Raw genomic sequence first — 16,655 nt, forward strand, 5'->3', positions numbered from 1 at the left:
CAACATGGGCCAGTGAAGCAACGTCCTCCACAACTAGACTGAAGAACAAAAGGACAGCAACTTCTCTGTTCCCCTTCCTCCAATTCCCCAGCGCTGTTCCCATCCCACAATTTGCCCATTAAAAAAAAAAAAAGTCTTAAAAAAAAACACACAAGATGAGCAATAGTATTTAGTATTGAAGAGGGAAGTTGACGGAGAAGAGATAGGTATTTGCTTATAATTTTTTTAAAAATAAAGAATAAACTAAAACTTTTTAAAACTGTTACTTATAAGATAAGGATGGAACAGGAGGGACTTAAATAGAAGTTGAACTTGTCTGAATATACATTATTTTGCTGATTTTGACTTTAAATTTATATATAATTATAAAAGTCACAAGAGTAAAAAGTAATCCCCAAAATCGAAATGCAAATCATCATCAAATAGACTTGTGTTTCCAGTTGACAGAATCAGCACATGTAAGAATTATTTCCCATGTCTTTAAAACATGATAATTTGACTTTAAGTCCTTATTATGATATACCTTAAGCAGAGAAAGAATTGTTTTTTTAAAATGTTCACAGTAATGTTGGTATTGTTCTTCTGAGCCTGTTGTGTATTGTACAATTAAAAAATAAATAAATAATTACAGTGGTGTCCAAGTGCAGGAAAATAAAGTACAGATGTAAGATCAACAAAGTAAAGTACAAATCCTATAGTCCTGAATTTAAATTGGAAGTAACAGTATGCACACTCATGATTTATTGTTATCTTTAAAAACATATATATTTCCTAGCTCTGTCCACTGAAAAGCCCTAGAAATAATGACAAACCCAGGAGCAATGATCATCCCTGATCTCTAACCACCATATCCAATTAGAAGGAACCAGAGCTGCTTGAAGAAATGACTAGTTCCAGGTGAGGGGGAGGAAAAGAACAAGATGGGCCTGGAACATCGTGTCATACACACAAAAAAAGGAGCAATCAGAAGCTCCTAGATTCCCATCAAAAGAAATCAGGATTAAACTTGAAGAAGTCTGAAATGGTACAATGTGAACATCAATAAAGATAATAACTGCAACAACTGAAGCATATTAAATGGGTTTTAGCTCATGAGTTCGCTATGATACTTTAAATACATATGGTAAATCATCTTGGGAAGATGCTAGTGATCTGAATCACTTTGGAAAAACAGTAAAGAAAAGTAAAGAATCAAGTGTTTATCCTCTTTCCTGATCAGACAGTACATCAAGGTAATCAAACAATTGATAAGGTGCAAGTTTTCTTTATAGAAGGATTTTATAAATAAGAATAAATGAAGGATTTTATAAATAAGAATAAATGAAGAAGGAATTATAAAATTAAATTACTTGTAAATCCTAAAGAACTAATGGATCTAGGCAATGATTATCAATGAGTGCTAATATCACAAAGAGAGAACCAAATATTGTGTTTGATGGTGGAAACACATGATACCACGTATATTCTTATCTTACCTATACCTATTTGTCTAGCCCCCAATAACACTTGAATTGGAACAAACCTTGAGATCTAATTAGCAATTTACAGGGAAAATAAGTAAAAAAGGAATATTCTAGACAATACCCCAAAGATTCAATCGAAAAGTCCAGACTGTAGTAAAATTTACAGACCAAATGAAAACTTAAGACATAAGAACCACTACAATGTATGCACATTACTTGGAATACTAAAAAAAAGAATTTCAGAAAGTTGGGAAAATCTGAACAATGAAATATGTTTTAATATTGAATATTTACTTTTTTCAAAAAACAGTATAATAAGGATAATGTGATTATTATATTTTATATAATCTTATTTTCTAGTGATATATTGTAAGATATTTACATTGAAACGAGATATCTGGGACTTCCTTCAAATTAATCATGGTGTGGGGAAGAAAGGGAGGTGAGGTGGCGCTAGAGGGCAGACAGCGCAAGCAAAATTGGCCATGAGTTGATAATTTTGAAACTGAATAATAAAATTCATTACACTCATCTCTCTACTTTGAAATATGTTTGAAAGTTTCCATAACAGAAAGTAGAATAAATTAATGAATGGGTAGGTAGGTAGGTAGGTAGGCCGGCCAACAGATGTATGAAGCAGACCTGTATGTAGAGGTCTACAGTCCCTCATGCATAATTCTGAAAACTAGAAAGCTTTTAAAATAATGTTTGAAATTCATTTGACAGTCAATCTGAACTGAACTAACATGATAACATACTCATATATTCATTGCAGATATATACAATTTGTGTGATTACAAGATGCTCCTTTAAATCCTATTTGGAATGTTACTTAACTTTTAAAAATCTGAAAAATTTTCAATTCCACAATACATCTGTACCCAAGAGCTGGGATAAGGAAACTTGAGGACTTGTATTAACATGGAAATGGTGTAAATATTAAGTAAATAAAGCATGCTACAAAATACTATGTATTTTATGGTTCTATTTTATGAGCACATTATCACTAATTAATGTGAGCTTTCAAATATGGGGAAAAAATTAAAAGCTTTCTTAAAATAGTAGCTGTTGTTGTAGAATAGCATCATAGAAGCTTTCATTTAAATACTTTATATTTCTGAATTATTCCATATTTTACCAGCATGTATGTATTACCTTTTAATTTAAAAATGTATGATTTTATAATTAAAAACGAAAGAGCCTTTAAAATATACAGAATTTTTCTAAATGAGGGAACAATACTGCGGTAAAAGAAAATATGATTTCTTCCCCTCTATTAACTACACAAACATGGCTGACAAAATAGCATCTTGACTATTTTTAATACAACATCCAAAATTGCATCCCCTAACTTAATAACAATGTGCTGAGCATATAATATATGAAAGGTAGTTTAAATATCAAAACTGAATAAGGAAAATGGCAAAAACAGGAAACAGAAAATCTTTCCCTCTTTTTTATGCATTTTCAAACTCAAATATTCATGGATTTATTCCCCCTAAATAATTAGGATTGAATTTCATTGTGCCCATTTCCTCTTTAGGCAAATGTAGATAACAAGAGATTATAATAATCTCTAGGGTACAGTGTTGTTGTGAGAACTAAACGGATAACAAATGTAAAAGTCCTGGTTTCATGAGTGCCTGGCATTTGCTAAATACTCAATAAATATTACTGCTTTTATTATTGTTTTTATTGTTCCTTGTCATCAAAAGCCTGTTCCTGCTCACCATGTTTTGGGGATCTGCGTCATGGAAAAAGCTATGGAGTGTTGACTGCAGTGTTTTATATATTAGATGAAAGAGTTGTGCCTTAAGTTAGTATCAGCCTATAAGTTACCTTGATAATGAGATTCTGGGGGGAAATTCCATGTAGAAGTTTTTATTCCAAATCAATCTTTTTAAACTTGCAAACTTTTTTTGTCTCTGTAAAAGTTAGTCACTTAACACTGTGTTTTGGATTCTGTATTTATAAAATAACAAATTTCTTTTTAATGAAGTACAAATGTCTTAATGAAGTGTCATGTAAATGTAAATCACATTGTTTCTAAATACCAACAGTTTGATTAAACTATAAAAGAAAAAGTTTTGTTATCTTTTTAGCAACATTGGTGCCTTAATCTCTTTAGCATGAATACATTTTTAATATGTAATCATACACAGAGGAAATTGTACAATACAGAAAATCTTAAAATCATAATGACTTAAGAGATAAATTAGCACAACAGAGTTCATTCTAAAACAGAACTTTGATTACGACTAATATTATCTAATTCTAACCTACCATAAAGAAATATTTTAATCTACTTGATTACTCTATTACTTACCCTTTTTCATATGTGAATTCATCTTTCAGGGAATTAGCTGATGATTCACCAATAAAGACAGACGGTATGTCAATTTTCTTTAGCACATCAACTGTATAAAACAATAATGAAATTATTCAAAAAAGCCTATACTTAATGTACAATCAACTTAACTTTCTTCATAATAGCAACAAACACAACTGGAAACAATTACAATCAACTTGAATTCATATTTTATGATTTATGCAGATTTATACAATCATCAAAGTGGCTGAAAAACATTATATTTACAATAAATGAAAGCTAATATTTTGCATATATACATTACTATACTATCTTAATAGTCCTGTGAGATTGGATAATTATTTTTAATATTTCCATTTGATTTATTCCTCTATAGACATGATTATTAGAAAAGGAAGAAGGGAAAGACATTTTAAGTTTTTCTTTCTACACTTAATTCCTAAACAAAAAAGTGAAAAAGCTTTTTGTACATACCCATTCTCAGGAGAGGTATAAGCCAAAGAATATAAGAAAAGACCACTTTACAATAGTATGAAAAATGACACCACACATCTAAAGTTTTCCAGAGTGAAAGGGCTGACAGCAACTGAGAAAGGACATAGGTAGTAAAGCTGGGTAAATTTCTACTTCCTCCTAAGCCTGGAGTTCATGGTCAAGTTTTGTGTTTTGATTGGTGTCTTAAGAAATTTGACTCTTTCGCCTGTTTTACAAAACCAAAATCAAATGTCAAAAAAAAAGAAAAAAACCTCTGTAAAAATTACCCATTACTCAGGGAGAGAAAAATGATCCTCTTAATGTTGCTACAGAAAAGGTAGCCTCATTTTCAGCTGTGAGTTAATTTAATAGATTTGGCTTTAGAGAAAGACCATTTGTTTTTTTTGTTGTATTTTTCACAATAACTTTGTTCTAAATTTCTTTTAAAAAATCCATATTCATTATTTATTTAAAAGGGGGGAGATATAAGAAAAAAACCCAGAACAATCATAATCCTTCCCATCCGAAGATAAAGGTTTTATTTGAATAAATAGTTTTATAAGTTTCAACAAATACACCTAATTATGTAACCACCTCCACAATCAAGATACAGAATGTTCTATCACCCACCCCCCAAAATTTCCTCCTGTCCCTTTATAGCCAACTCCTGCCCCAACCTCAGCAACCACTAATGTGTATTTCTTTAATCTTATAAAGACTAGTTTTAATGTTTTAAAATCTTGGTATCCTTTGTAGAGTACATTTTTTTTTACTTCCAGATGATTTTGTTTTATGCAAATATAATTAATCATTCATTCCCACTCATATTCTCCCCACCCCCACCCCGACACGTCATATAAGTCCCAGAAGGGCAGGAACCAAAATAGCTAGTAAAGGAATATTTAATCACTACTTTCATATCAATGGGATCAATAAAAAATTTATTTTTATATCAATGGGATCATATAGTATTGAAAAAAAGTGTAAACTTTTTTCCACTCAAAGATACATTCAGGGGCCGGCCGAGTGGCGCGATGGTTAAGAACTGGCTTGGGATGCCAGAGGGCCCCGGTTCAGATCCCACATATGAGGGCCAGTGACACTGCCCTCTACAGCTAAGATGCTGAACAACAGCTTAACCTGGAGCTGGGCTGCTGTGAGTCGCCGGCGACGGCGTAGGCTGCAGCCCCTGTGGCAGTGGGTTGCCAGGGGCTACCGTGTGTAGCCAGCAGCCAACGTGAGCGGCCAGCAGCCACAGTGAGCGGCAGTCCAGAAGCTGGCGACTGATCTGCCTCGCCCGGGAAGAGCGCAACGGTGGTGCCAACTTGGGCCAGTGAAGCAACGTCCTCCACAACTAGACTGAAGAACAAAATGACAGCAACTTGTCTGTTCCCCTTCCCCCAATTCCCCAGCACTGTTCCCAACCCCCAATTCCCAAATAAATAAATAAATAAATAAATAAATAAATAATTAAAAAAAAAGATACACTTCAGACAGTCTGTCATATCAGTAAAGATCCATCTCATCATTTTTAATAGCTGCAGAGGTAATGATATAATCACTTATTTCAAAAAGATGTTTTCTATCTTTTTGATAAGAGATGTTGCTCAATGACATAGTACAATATTTAATTTATTTGATAATTAAAACTTAAAATTATATGCCCTTTGTAAAATGAATGTTTTACTCTTTCATGAAAATATTCTGATAAACTCAAGGAGAAACTTTTGGGTTGTTAATTACTGGCTTATGATTATTGGAGGTAACATAACTTCTTTGACTTATGCTATCTAAAGAGACATAAAAAGCTCCTCACTTTAGTCAGAAGATTAAGAAGAAGGGGGAAAATGATATATGCAAATATGAGCAGCCATACTGGAGACTCTGAGACATTATTTAACAACTGAAAACAACAACCAAAGATGTTCTAGTTCAAAAAAGACTTTAAAAACACTAAATTTTGAGATTCAAGATGGTGGAGTAGATAAACACTGTGCTTGCCTCCATCAGTGGCCACATTAAAATTACAACTAAATGACAGAAAAATCAACCTGGAGAACTATCTGAAGTCTAGTGGAACAGAAGTTTTGTAAGTAAGCATATAAAGAAGAAGCCATGTCAAGACTGGTAGGAAGGACGGAGACACAGAACGGGCTGGCCCCAAACCTCTGTGTGGCAATGAAAATTGGGAGGGATACCTCAGCCGCAGGTTTCCCCCTGAGGAGCGAGGGTACCCAGCCCCATACCAGGCTCCCTAGTACTCTCCCTGGAGTACTTGTGCCAGGAGGAGGAACCCCCACAATATCTGACTGTGAAAAATAGTGGGAATTCCAACTGTCTGGCTGGGACGGAAAGCTGCAGGAAACCCAGACGTCCTCTTAAACTGCCTGTGCACAGACTCACTCACAGGCATTCACCCTGGGCTCTGGCAGAGGCAATGACTCAGGGGGCTTCAGAGACATATGAGGAAAGACTGAGTTGTGTGGCTTTAGGGCAAGGACTAAAGGGACAGTTGCCATTTTCCCTCTGTGGAGAGTACTACTCCCGGGCAGCCGGCAGGCTGGCACCGTCTTTCCTGGGTTGAACCCTCCCCTACACAGCCAAACTTGAATCTGCATTAGCCTGGTGATCTGCTTGCTCTGCCCTCATGACTCCCTGGGACCCTGCCCCACCCAACTTGCCCAACACCAGAAGCACTTTCTCTGTGAGGAGCCGGCTCCACCGGCATTGCACTCTTTCTTGGACAACTATTGGGGGTCCGCGGGTCCTAGGTCAGTGGCGACTGGTCTCAGTGTGCTCTGAGACTTTTGCTGAGTCGCTCCAGGCTCAACATTAGCACCAAACCAGAATCTACATTAACCTGGTGAACACCACTTGTCCCACCCTGGTGACTCCGAGATCCTGCCTTACCCACGAGGCTCTATCAGCAGATGAGCCTTACAGGACCTGGCAGGTGGCAGCAGGGCTCAGGGTGTCCTGGCTTTTTGCAGAGCTATGCCAAGCCTGGTACTCCTGGCAACAATCCTCAGTTCTCAGCGTGGCCATTCCCACATGCCTCTAGGTTCAGCACAGAGAGCAACCAAACGCAGATCGCTTTGTAGCTCCTACCAGGTGGTCTTCGGCCTGCCACAGACAGTGGGCGACCAGTGCCTGAACCAGAGCCCCTCCTCAGAAGCCCCAGAACCAACATACCTGGATGTCAGCTTCAGAGCACAGCAGACCACCACCTAATTAGCCCCACAAGTGGCACACACAAAGGGTGGTCTCAGCAGGCACTACAGCCCACTGGGGTTAACCCTGCTCCATGAGGTAAGCCCCAGCACAGCAGCCAGTAAGCTGTGGATGTGGCCAAATCCCACAGCCAGTCAGCCAGAGGGTCAATCCCACTCACTGATGTGCCAATAGCAATCAAGGTTCAGCTATAACAGAAGGGCACATACAACCCTCACAAGGGACAGTCTTGGAGCACCCGGCACAGATAAACAGGGAGATTGTGCCACTGGGCCCCACAGGGCACCTAGTACATAAGGCCCCCCCAGCCAAGACTGGGAACGTAGCACATCTACTTAAAAACAAACACAAAGAGGCAGCCAAAATGAGGAAACAAAGAAAAACATCCCAAATGAAAGAACAGGAGAAAACTCCAGAAAAATAACTAAATGAAATGGAGACAAACAACCTACCAGATACAGCATTGAAAACAATGGTTATAAGGATGTTCAAGGAACTTAGTTAGAACTCAACAAAGAGACAGGAAGCATAAAAAAGGACACAAAAGTCATAAAAAGAACCAGTCAGAAGTGAAGAATACCATCACTGAAACATTAAATTTGAAACACCTGTTAGGCCCTCAAGGGGGGATATCAAACAGGCAATTGGATAGATGAACCTGGAGAGGTTGGGACTGGCCATTTATATTACAATTTGTCTATGGTATCATGATAATACTATTCGGCAGTGTATACTTTCCTCATATACCTGTTCTCATATGATCTTCACAGTCTTGTCAGACCAAATAAAAATTAAAATTATTCACTTTTACAGGTGAAAACAAAGGGCTTAGAAACATTAAATATCTTTCCCAAGGGCAGAGGCTAGTTGATATATCAAATTGCCTGGAATAAACCCACATTTCCTGGTTCTGAAGTTGTTTACCCCGTCACATTCTGTTGCCTCCTAAACATGACAAATACTATTGGCTCACTGAGTCAACCCATCTTATGTCTTAGCTGAAACAAAAGCAGACTCATTCCTTGTATGAAATGTTGGCAGCAAGGGGCATTAAAACTCCCTTTTGTTCCCAGATTTTAGAACCTCTGCTCTTAGGAGAACATGTGCAGTTATTTCCTGTGGGTATGGACTAAGCCTGGAAAAGAGGAATAGATACATGTCTCTTTTAATAATCAATCCATGTTTCCCTCTCCTCTACCAGCAACAGCAGAGATGAAAAATCATAGAGATCTTTACATTTGTCTTTGGAAATATGAAATGTTCACACACACACACATATGCAAGGATGGAGCAAAATATCACAGAAAGCAATCCAGGCAATCATGTAAAGAACCAAAATTCTGAGCCATCTCTGATATGTAACAATTCAGTTGGAACATGCCATGGCAATAGGGTTATATGGTTATGTGCTACTTTTAATATTTAGCACATTTTCTTAGGAACTGATATGATTATCACAAAAAGGTTTTACAGTCTTACAAAGACACACAGGAGTTAAAGGGTACTGACACTTCCACTTTGCAAAATTTTTATAAGAAAAAAACGGGTCAAAAGTGTAAATACCGTGTTTCCCCAAAAATAAGACCTAGCCAGAGAAGAAGCCCTAGCATGATACTTTGATATGGAGGACACACACGCCTCACGTGAGGGTTTTATGACCTGTTTCAGGGTAAAGGATGCCTTTTCCACAAACTCCTTCAGCTTAAAATATTCAGTATGCCAAGGAGCCATATTTTGGCACCTAAAATCATGCTACGGATTGTTTTCCGGCTAGATCTTATTTTCAGGGCAACAAGGTAGTTTACGAATACTAAAGTTTGTGCAACCCAAAACCCTTGAGAAGGTCTTGAGGGTGGCTAACCCCTGGGCTAAGCCTTCAGCAAAACACACAAAGTGTAAGTAACTTGCTCAAAGTTATATAGCTAATACAAGTGGGAGATTGAATTTGAATTCAGGCCTATTTCTACAGTGTGTATGTATACTTTCCATTTTGCCAGTAATGTATACAGGTGACAAAAGTTACTGACCTGAGACATATCATGTAGGATAATAAATTTTTTTAAGAGAGGTAATTAAAGGAGAAGAAAAATATGTCAAAGCTGAAGTTCCAACATTACTAGTTTATTTGGTAAGTAAAATCCCTTCATCAACTCATCTAATTTCCAAGCAGTGGTTATCAAACTTGTGAAATGCTAGAACCTCTTAAGGGTACTTATGCATTCTATAATTATGATGGTTTAGTCAGCTAGAACATTAAAATATAAAGAAATGAACAAGTATGCAACTTTGAAATTCCACAAGAACACTGTAGCTACTTAGTATGTCCTCATATCTAAAATTCAATCTTGTGAATATCTAACTAAATCACAAAAATTCTTCTATGGCATCCTGAATTCCATATGTTTATATCTATTTAAAGCTTTGCTTTTCACCAAAATATCACTACATCTTCTAAAATGAAACACACAGACAAAAAACAACAACAACAAAAGCACAAACGCTAACTTCAAAAAAGAAAAAGTCAATTCTACTTCTATTGTGAATAAAGATGTCCCAAGGGGGTTAAAAACTGGGAATTATCTTTCCAACAGAGAAGAAATTTTGCTTTTCAAACAGAAAACAAGAGAAGAGCTATCCTGCTAAGTTTCAGTTCTGAAAGGTCTGTCAAACAGGAGAGAAGAGAAGTGATACCTGTACTTACTGTCGTTGGATCCCATGCTAATGAGGTCATCAGAATCGACATTGTGAACGATGGCTGCTTTGTATCCTGCTCTCTGCGCATTCAAAACCTGTAAGTCAGAGAACGGTCATGATGTGAGGGAGCAAGTGCTCTGTCACAAAGTCCCTCGACTTCAACAAACATAAATCAGCAAGTCTATAACACACATACAGGACTAGGTTATATATATGTAAGAACAGATCTCGTGTGCTGCTGAAACATAAATAGACGTCTTACAGTTGGTTATCAAGGATTTCTTGAGATATCTCTTGATTTCTTTCATGGCATTAAGTGAAATGAGAAGCAAATAAAGGACAGGGATATAAGCAATAAAGCTGCCTGGCTCTATGGACACAGAGACTTGCTGTAATCAAGCTCAAGGATCATCAGACCCTGGGAACTCAAACCTACCTCCACTACTTACTAGTGGGATAAACTTGGGCAAATTATTTTTCTTATTTCTCAGTTTCTCCAATTTTAAAATGAGAATGACAATATTTTTCTCATATGTAAAAAAGTTTGAAATGCTTAATACAATGCCTAACGTATACAAATGAGTCAAATAAAAGTGTTTTTTTTATTAGCTTCATCAACCACATTCTTGAAAATTCCTTTCTAAAGCTTTGAAAGAATTAAAAATACCTCTGGCCTAAGGCTGCTCACTTTGGTTCTACCTAGCTATTTTACCTTCCCTAAAGCTGGTCTACAAAGTAGTGCCTTTGCATCATAAGAATATGCCTAGATATGTGACAGAATTTCCTTACATGAGGAATCTAAAAAGTATGCAAACATGTTACCACACCTCACTTAAAAAATAACAATCTGTTTTAAATATAAATAAACCCAGACCTAAGCTACTTATTATATAACCTTTGGACCACTGGTTAAAATAAAGGATCAGATCATTATTTGCATATTGGTTAAATAAAATGAAAATTGGGTAGGCAACATACTCACACACACAGAATTTTGAATACTTAATATGTAAGAAACTCTTGAAATGTATCACTTTATCATCACTGTATAAGGAATACCAGGAAAAAGCAATGAGGCTCATATGTCCAACCCTAGGCAGGTAAGCTGGCTTTGCACAGAGTAAAATTCTCTTTTACATTACCCTTGATTGCTCTAAAACTACCCCACAAATGCAAGTTGGGTTTCTCAAAGAGACAATAATGTGGATTAATCAGAATAACTTTATTCTGTCACAAAAAAAGAATATTTTGTTTATTTCTACAGCCTCTATAGCATCTATGAAATAGCTTGACACAGTGTAGATACTCATTAAATATTACGTGAATAAATGCATAAGATGTGCTTAAATGAATAGCTCGCATTATAATATTACAAACACAAGAGAGAAAATTAGGCAGAGATTTTTAAAGAACTAATTAAAAAAGCATAAATAGTTGACGGACACAGGACCAACTGCTATAATGTTAGGAATAACAGCAAGATAATCAACCAGCCAACAAAACTGTTATAAGCAAGGTTTTGCAGTCATGCAACAAAAGGACAATAATGAAGAACGTAAATTTACTGTGTTTTGTCAATGTGCACATGTTTTTATTTTTAGGTAGATTTTGTTATCCAACTAAAATTGGGAAAATGCCAGCCACACAGCCCCTTCCCCGTATACATGTCTATTACTGCTTTTCAAGGGGTGAAGGGGAATCTCTTTAAAAGGATATTATAATTTCTAAACCTTATTTCTTACTTATACATTAATCTATTATATAGCCTTATGACGTCACTTAGCTTTTATTTAAACAAAAGTATACTTGGGTAGGGTTGCTATTAGTTTATCTGATGCTTTAATGACCATTTTAACTAATTCAAAGAGCTAACTGAGGAGGAATGTTTCTTTCACCCACCCAAAAAACAACTGTTCCCAGAGACATAATTTAAAATATCTAAAATTGATATCAAAAGCTGTTCTCTGCTAAGGTAAAACAAGTTTATGTTTCTTTTTAAAGCCAACTAATGCATAGTCATTGGTAAGAAGAACAAAGTAGTGATCAATTTTACAGGAGGCTTTCTGACCCCAAAATTGTTAAGAACCACCAATATAAATTAATGGATTTACAACAATCTACTATGTGTGTAATTAAACCTAGCCATTCGATTCTTAACACAACACCAAACAACTGAGGAGAAATGTTTCTTTCACATTTCACATTCAAAATGTCACTGTTTCCATAAATACAAAATGAAATTTTATCAGTATCAAAAGCTGTTCTCTGCTAAAAAAAAATTAAATTCCTAAAATAGAAAACACTGATATAGGAAGAAATTGTGTAAGCACAAGTGTGAATTCCAAAAAATAGAAACATGCTTTCAAAAAACTAACAAGAAGTCTTTCACAAGGTTTTTGTTGTTTTTATTGATTTCTAAAATAATGAAATTAAATCAAGAAACACATTAACATATGGACCAACAGGCGTATGAATACAAACAAGGAAAATACATTCATGTTTATGAACTATAAACCTCATGTGTCAGTCAAGATAAATTATACTTTTAACAAAGAAGCAGCTGGTATGTTTAAGAACACATGAGGCGGAAATAAAACCTAAATCATTTAGTAAGCATTTGCAAGGTTTCATTCATAAAATGCAACTTCAAACACATGATGTGGAGGGAAGCAAAGAACTCAAAGATTCCTGAATAAAAAGCATGCACAGTAAACAAATCTAAATTCTAAAGCCACCAAAACTGAAAATTGCATGAAAAAGCCTTCTGAATTGTATTATTAAGCTGCCTTTATACGGAGACTGATCAGAGCTATTAGCGCACATTGTGGCAAAGGTACTACATGTTTCACATATTTTACATCTAATCAACAAATTACCTGCGACTACATAATGTAGACCGGTTGGCAGGCATCTAACCGAGAACTCGATAAATATGGGACTGCTAGTGTATTATTATAGCTAGCTAGTATGTCAGAGGGCAGCAGACTGCTAACCGAAGAGCCTTCAATAAAACAAGTTCTAAGAGGAACCCTGGAAATGACATACTAGTACATCTTATTTCCAGACTGGACAAACTGCCGATACTAACACAAATAAGACAGGCTTGATTACGCTGTCAAGATTATCATAAACAGAGATCTTTTAAGGAACATGTAGGCATGAGGAGGTGGGGGAAAACTGTTGATAGTATGTATTTAACAAGGCTCCAGACCAAAGGCTATGCAAATAAAAGAAGCCATTATGTGCTAGTGCTTTACATACATTACCTCTAATAACTAACAACTAAGCAATGCAGATATTCTTTTCTGTGTTTTAGAAATGAGCAAAGATAGGTGAACAAAATTGCCTTATGGTTATACTTAGGCAGAGCTGAGATTTGAACACAACTTTATTTGATTCAATGGAAAAGCATGGGGTTTCCCAATGAATCAGGATGAGAACCAGGATTATTGATTGACCTCATTTAACATTTTACAAATGCCTGGGAAGAGGAATTGAAATGAGAAATCATCAAGACCCAGGAGACATTATTAAAATCTTGTGGGCAAAATAAAACCTGCACATTTAGTCATCCCTTCCCTTTATCCGCTGTCTCACTTTCCAGTTTTAGTTACCTGCGCTCAACCACATCGGAAAATATTAAATGGAAAATTCCAGAGACAATTCATAAGTTTTAAATTGTGTGCCACTGTGAGGAGTGTGGCAAAATCTCTCCAAGTCCCACTCCATCCCCCCAGGACGTGACTCATCCGTTGGTCCAGCATATCCATGCTGTGTACATGACCCACCCGCTAGTAGCCATCTGGGTTACCAGATCGGTTATCCGAGAGAGAGACCACATTCACATAATTTTTATTACAGTATATTGGTATAATTATTCTACTTTTATTATTATTGTTGTCAATCTCTTACTGTGCCTAATTTATAAATTAAACTTTATCATAGGTATGTACAGGAAAAAATATTGTGTGTGTGTGTGTGTGTAGGGTTTGGTACTACCCAGGATTTCAGGCATGCACTGGGGGTCTTGGACTGTATCCCATGAAGATAACTGGGGACTGTATACAAAACTGTATAAGACAAGAAGAAAAATGCTAAAATATTGTGGAAGAGTTTACAGAATCTTAGAGGAGAAAACGCTGTGGACTAAAACACCTATGGCAGATTTTGTGGAACCCAAATTATACTTTAACAGAGAGAGAAAATCAGGGTTAACAATGGAAAGACTTGGGGAAATTTTCTTATATGGGTGTTAGAGAGAAATAACAAGACAAAAGGCAAAACCTAGCAAGGCATATTCAAAACAAAAAAACCCCAAAAAACACACAAAGAGTGACCTTAGTAAATAAGAGTGTTAATGAAAGGAAGAACAGCAGAGGAGTTAAAAAATATAGAAACTTAGGGGGGCCGGCCAAGTGGCTCAGTTGGTTAAGAGCTCGCTCAAGAGTGCGAGCTCTGAGCAACATGGTCACCAGTTCTATTCCTGCCCCGAGCTGAGCTGCCAACAGGTGGCAAATGGCTCAGCTAAAAAAACAAAACAAAACAAACAAACAAAAAGTATTTATATATATATATATATATATATATATATATATATATATATATATATATATATATATATATATATATAAACTTGGAACTAGATTATCTATATTCAAATTCTGACTCTTCATATACAAGCTGTATAAATTTAGGCAAGTAACAACTTCTGTAAAATGAGCATGATTAATAATACCAACTTCAAGAGTTATTCTGAGAATTAAATGATTTCTCTAAAGCACTTAAAATAGTGCTTCATAGTGCCTGGCACATATTAAATAAGCGCTAGTTATTATTATTGTCATTGTTACTGGTTTTTATTGCTGCTATTGAAGAGTCAGAAATGAGGAGAGGTAAAGGGACAGAATGTGCAGTCAGTATCTTGAAGGCCATTCGGAAAAGGAGATGTGGGGTCTCCTCTGTCAATGGTTCCCAGCAGGCACTTGACATCACTAGAGCAAAGTTTTAGAACAATCTGGTAATGCTTGAATTGATATGGAGAGGACAGACTTAAGATTTAGAAGCTGTTATGATAAAGCAGGATGATGGCAATATGTAGAAGAGCACTATCTTTTACTCTTCTTCACAACCAATTTTTGAACCAGGGGAACTTGGGAGATGCACTTATCCAAAAATGGGAAAGCTGAAAAACACAGCTTACTTTAATAAGGAAGAAGAAGGGAAGGGCTTTGAGCACACTGAATTTAAGAGGTAACAGGGTTTCTATACATAGATTTCCTAGGTAGGACCTGAGATTTTAAAATTTAGAGATTTTCAGCAAATTAAATCATTTACTCATTCAACAAATACTTGGGAAAAAATATAGCCATCTGGTTGTTGAAAATAAACTTCTAATAAATCATAAACCATTCATATTTTTTTTACATTTCCTATAGTCTCCAGCCCCCTTTAACATCTACCGTATTTCCCCATGTATAAGATGCACCCTTTTTCTAAAACTTTGGGGGGTCTAAAAACTGGGTGTGTCTTATACAGTGGTTGTAGTTTTTTTTACTTGCATTTCCCGCTCTTTTCACACTTGGTTTTGCACTCATACAACCACTGTATAAGACGCACCCAGTTTTTAGACCCCAATTTTTTCGGAAAAGGGTGCGTCTTATACATGGGGGATATGTGCACTGAATTAAGTGTGCTTTGTTTTTTCTTTGAGCAGAGACACTACAAATAAGCAGACCTGTGTCTATTTCTGGTTTATATGCCTGCAAGAATGGTAAAAAGGCAACAGAGGTGACTTTCCTTAATGCAAAAGAACCTTGAAAAGAACCCAATTATTGTATCAGACAGCAGTCTGAATGCTCATGTAAAATGAGACATACTTGGAACACGAACATTTTTTATCTGAAATGCATTTCAAGTCCTAAAGCCTTTATCTGAATTACAGTGTTGTTTTTTGCTTGTATGAAGAACAATCTGTAATGTTTGAACAACAGAGAAAAGGCAGCTCAGAACCAGGATTGACTCAGGCAGATTGGTGGTGCTCCATGAATGGCATACTCGCAGCTCCTGCAGAGGCCCCATGTGTCACCAGGTGATGGGCACAAGATGTTTGATTCAGAATATGAGCTATTTAAAATATATTCTCTTCTAATTAAATGATAATACAACCTAAGTTTAGTTTTTATTTCAACATTTTTATTAGAAGTGTTAAGTGGTTATTATAATTGGGAAGCTAAAAGAATAGCCTGAAATATGTCAAGTTGTGAGTAATCCATACAGAATAAAAATACAAGTGATGTAAAGGAAAATTTCAGTGACAAGTTATAATTTTATTTACTAAAACAAGTAAAGTAATAAGAATAGAAATAGGGAAAGACATAATAAATATTAGGAAAATTCAACTATTCTGGCTTAGGAATAAATATTTTGTTCTTTTTTTATGGCTAATATACCATAGTATATATATA

The 16,655-nt window shown here is 35.9% G+C and overlaps 1 protein-coding gene across 1 annotated transcript in view; it reads right to left on the minus strand.

The window, feature by feature from the left end:
* Positions 1-16,655, minus strand: part of RNF13 (ring finger protein 13) — a 156,571-nt gene that overhangs the window by 58,373 nt on the left and 81,543 nt on the right. Inside the window, exons 5-6 of the mRNA XM_019661331.1 lie at positions 10,199-10,286; positions 3,790-3,880 (exon numbers count right to left, since the gene is read on the minus strand). Of these exons, the coding sequence (XP_019516876.1) occupies positions 3,790-3,880; positions 10,199-10,286 (179 nt within the window). The remainder of the gene's footprint in view (positions 1-3,789; positions 3,881-10,198; positions 10,287-16,655) is intronic.

The sequence above is a fragment of the Hipposideros armiger genome, unplaced genomic scaffold (genome assembly GCF_001890085.2).
Source record: "Hipposideros armiger isolate ML-2016 unplaced genomic scaffold, ASM189008v1 scaffold_344, whole genome shotgun sequence".
Lineage (NCBI taxonomy): Eukaryota > Metazoa > Chordata > Mammalia > Chiroptera > Hipposideridae > Hipposideros > Hipposideros armiger.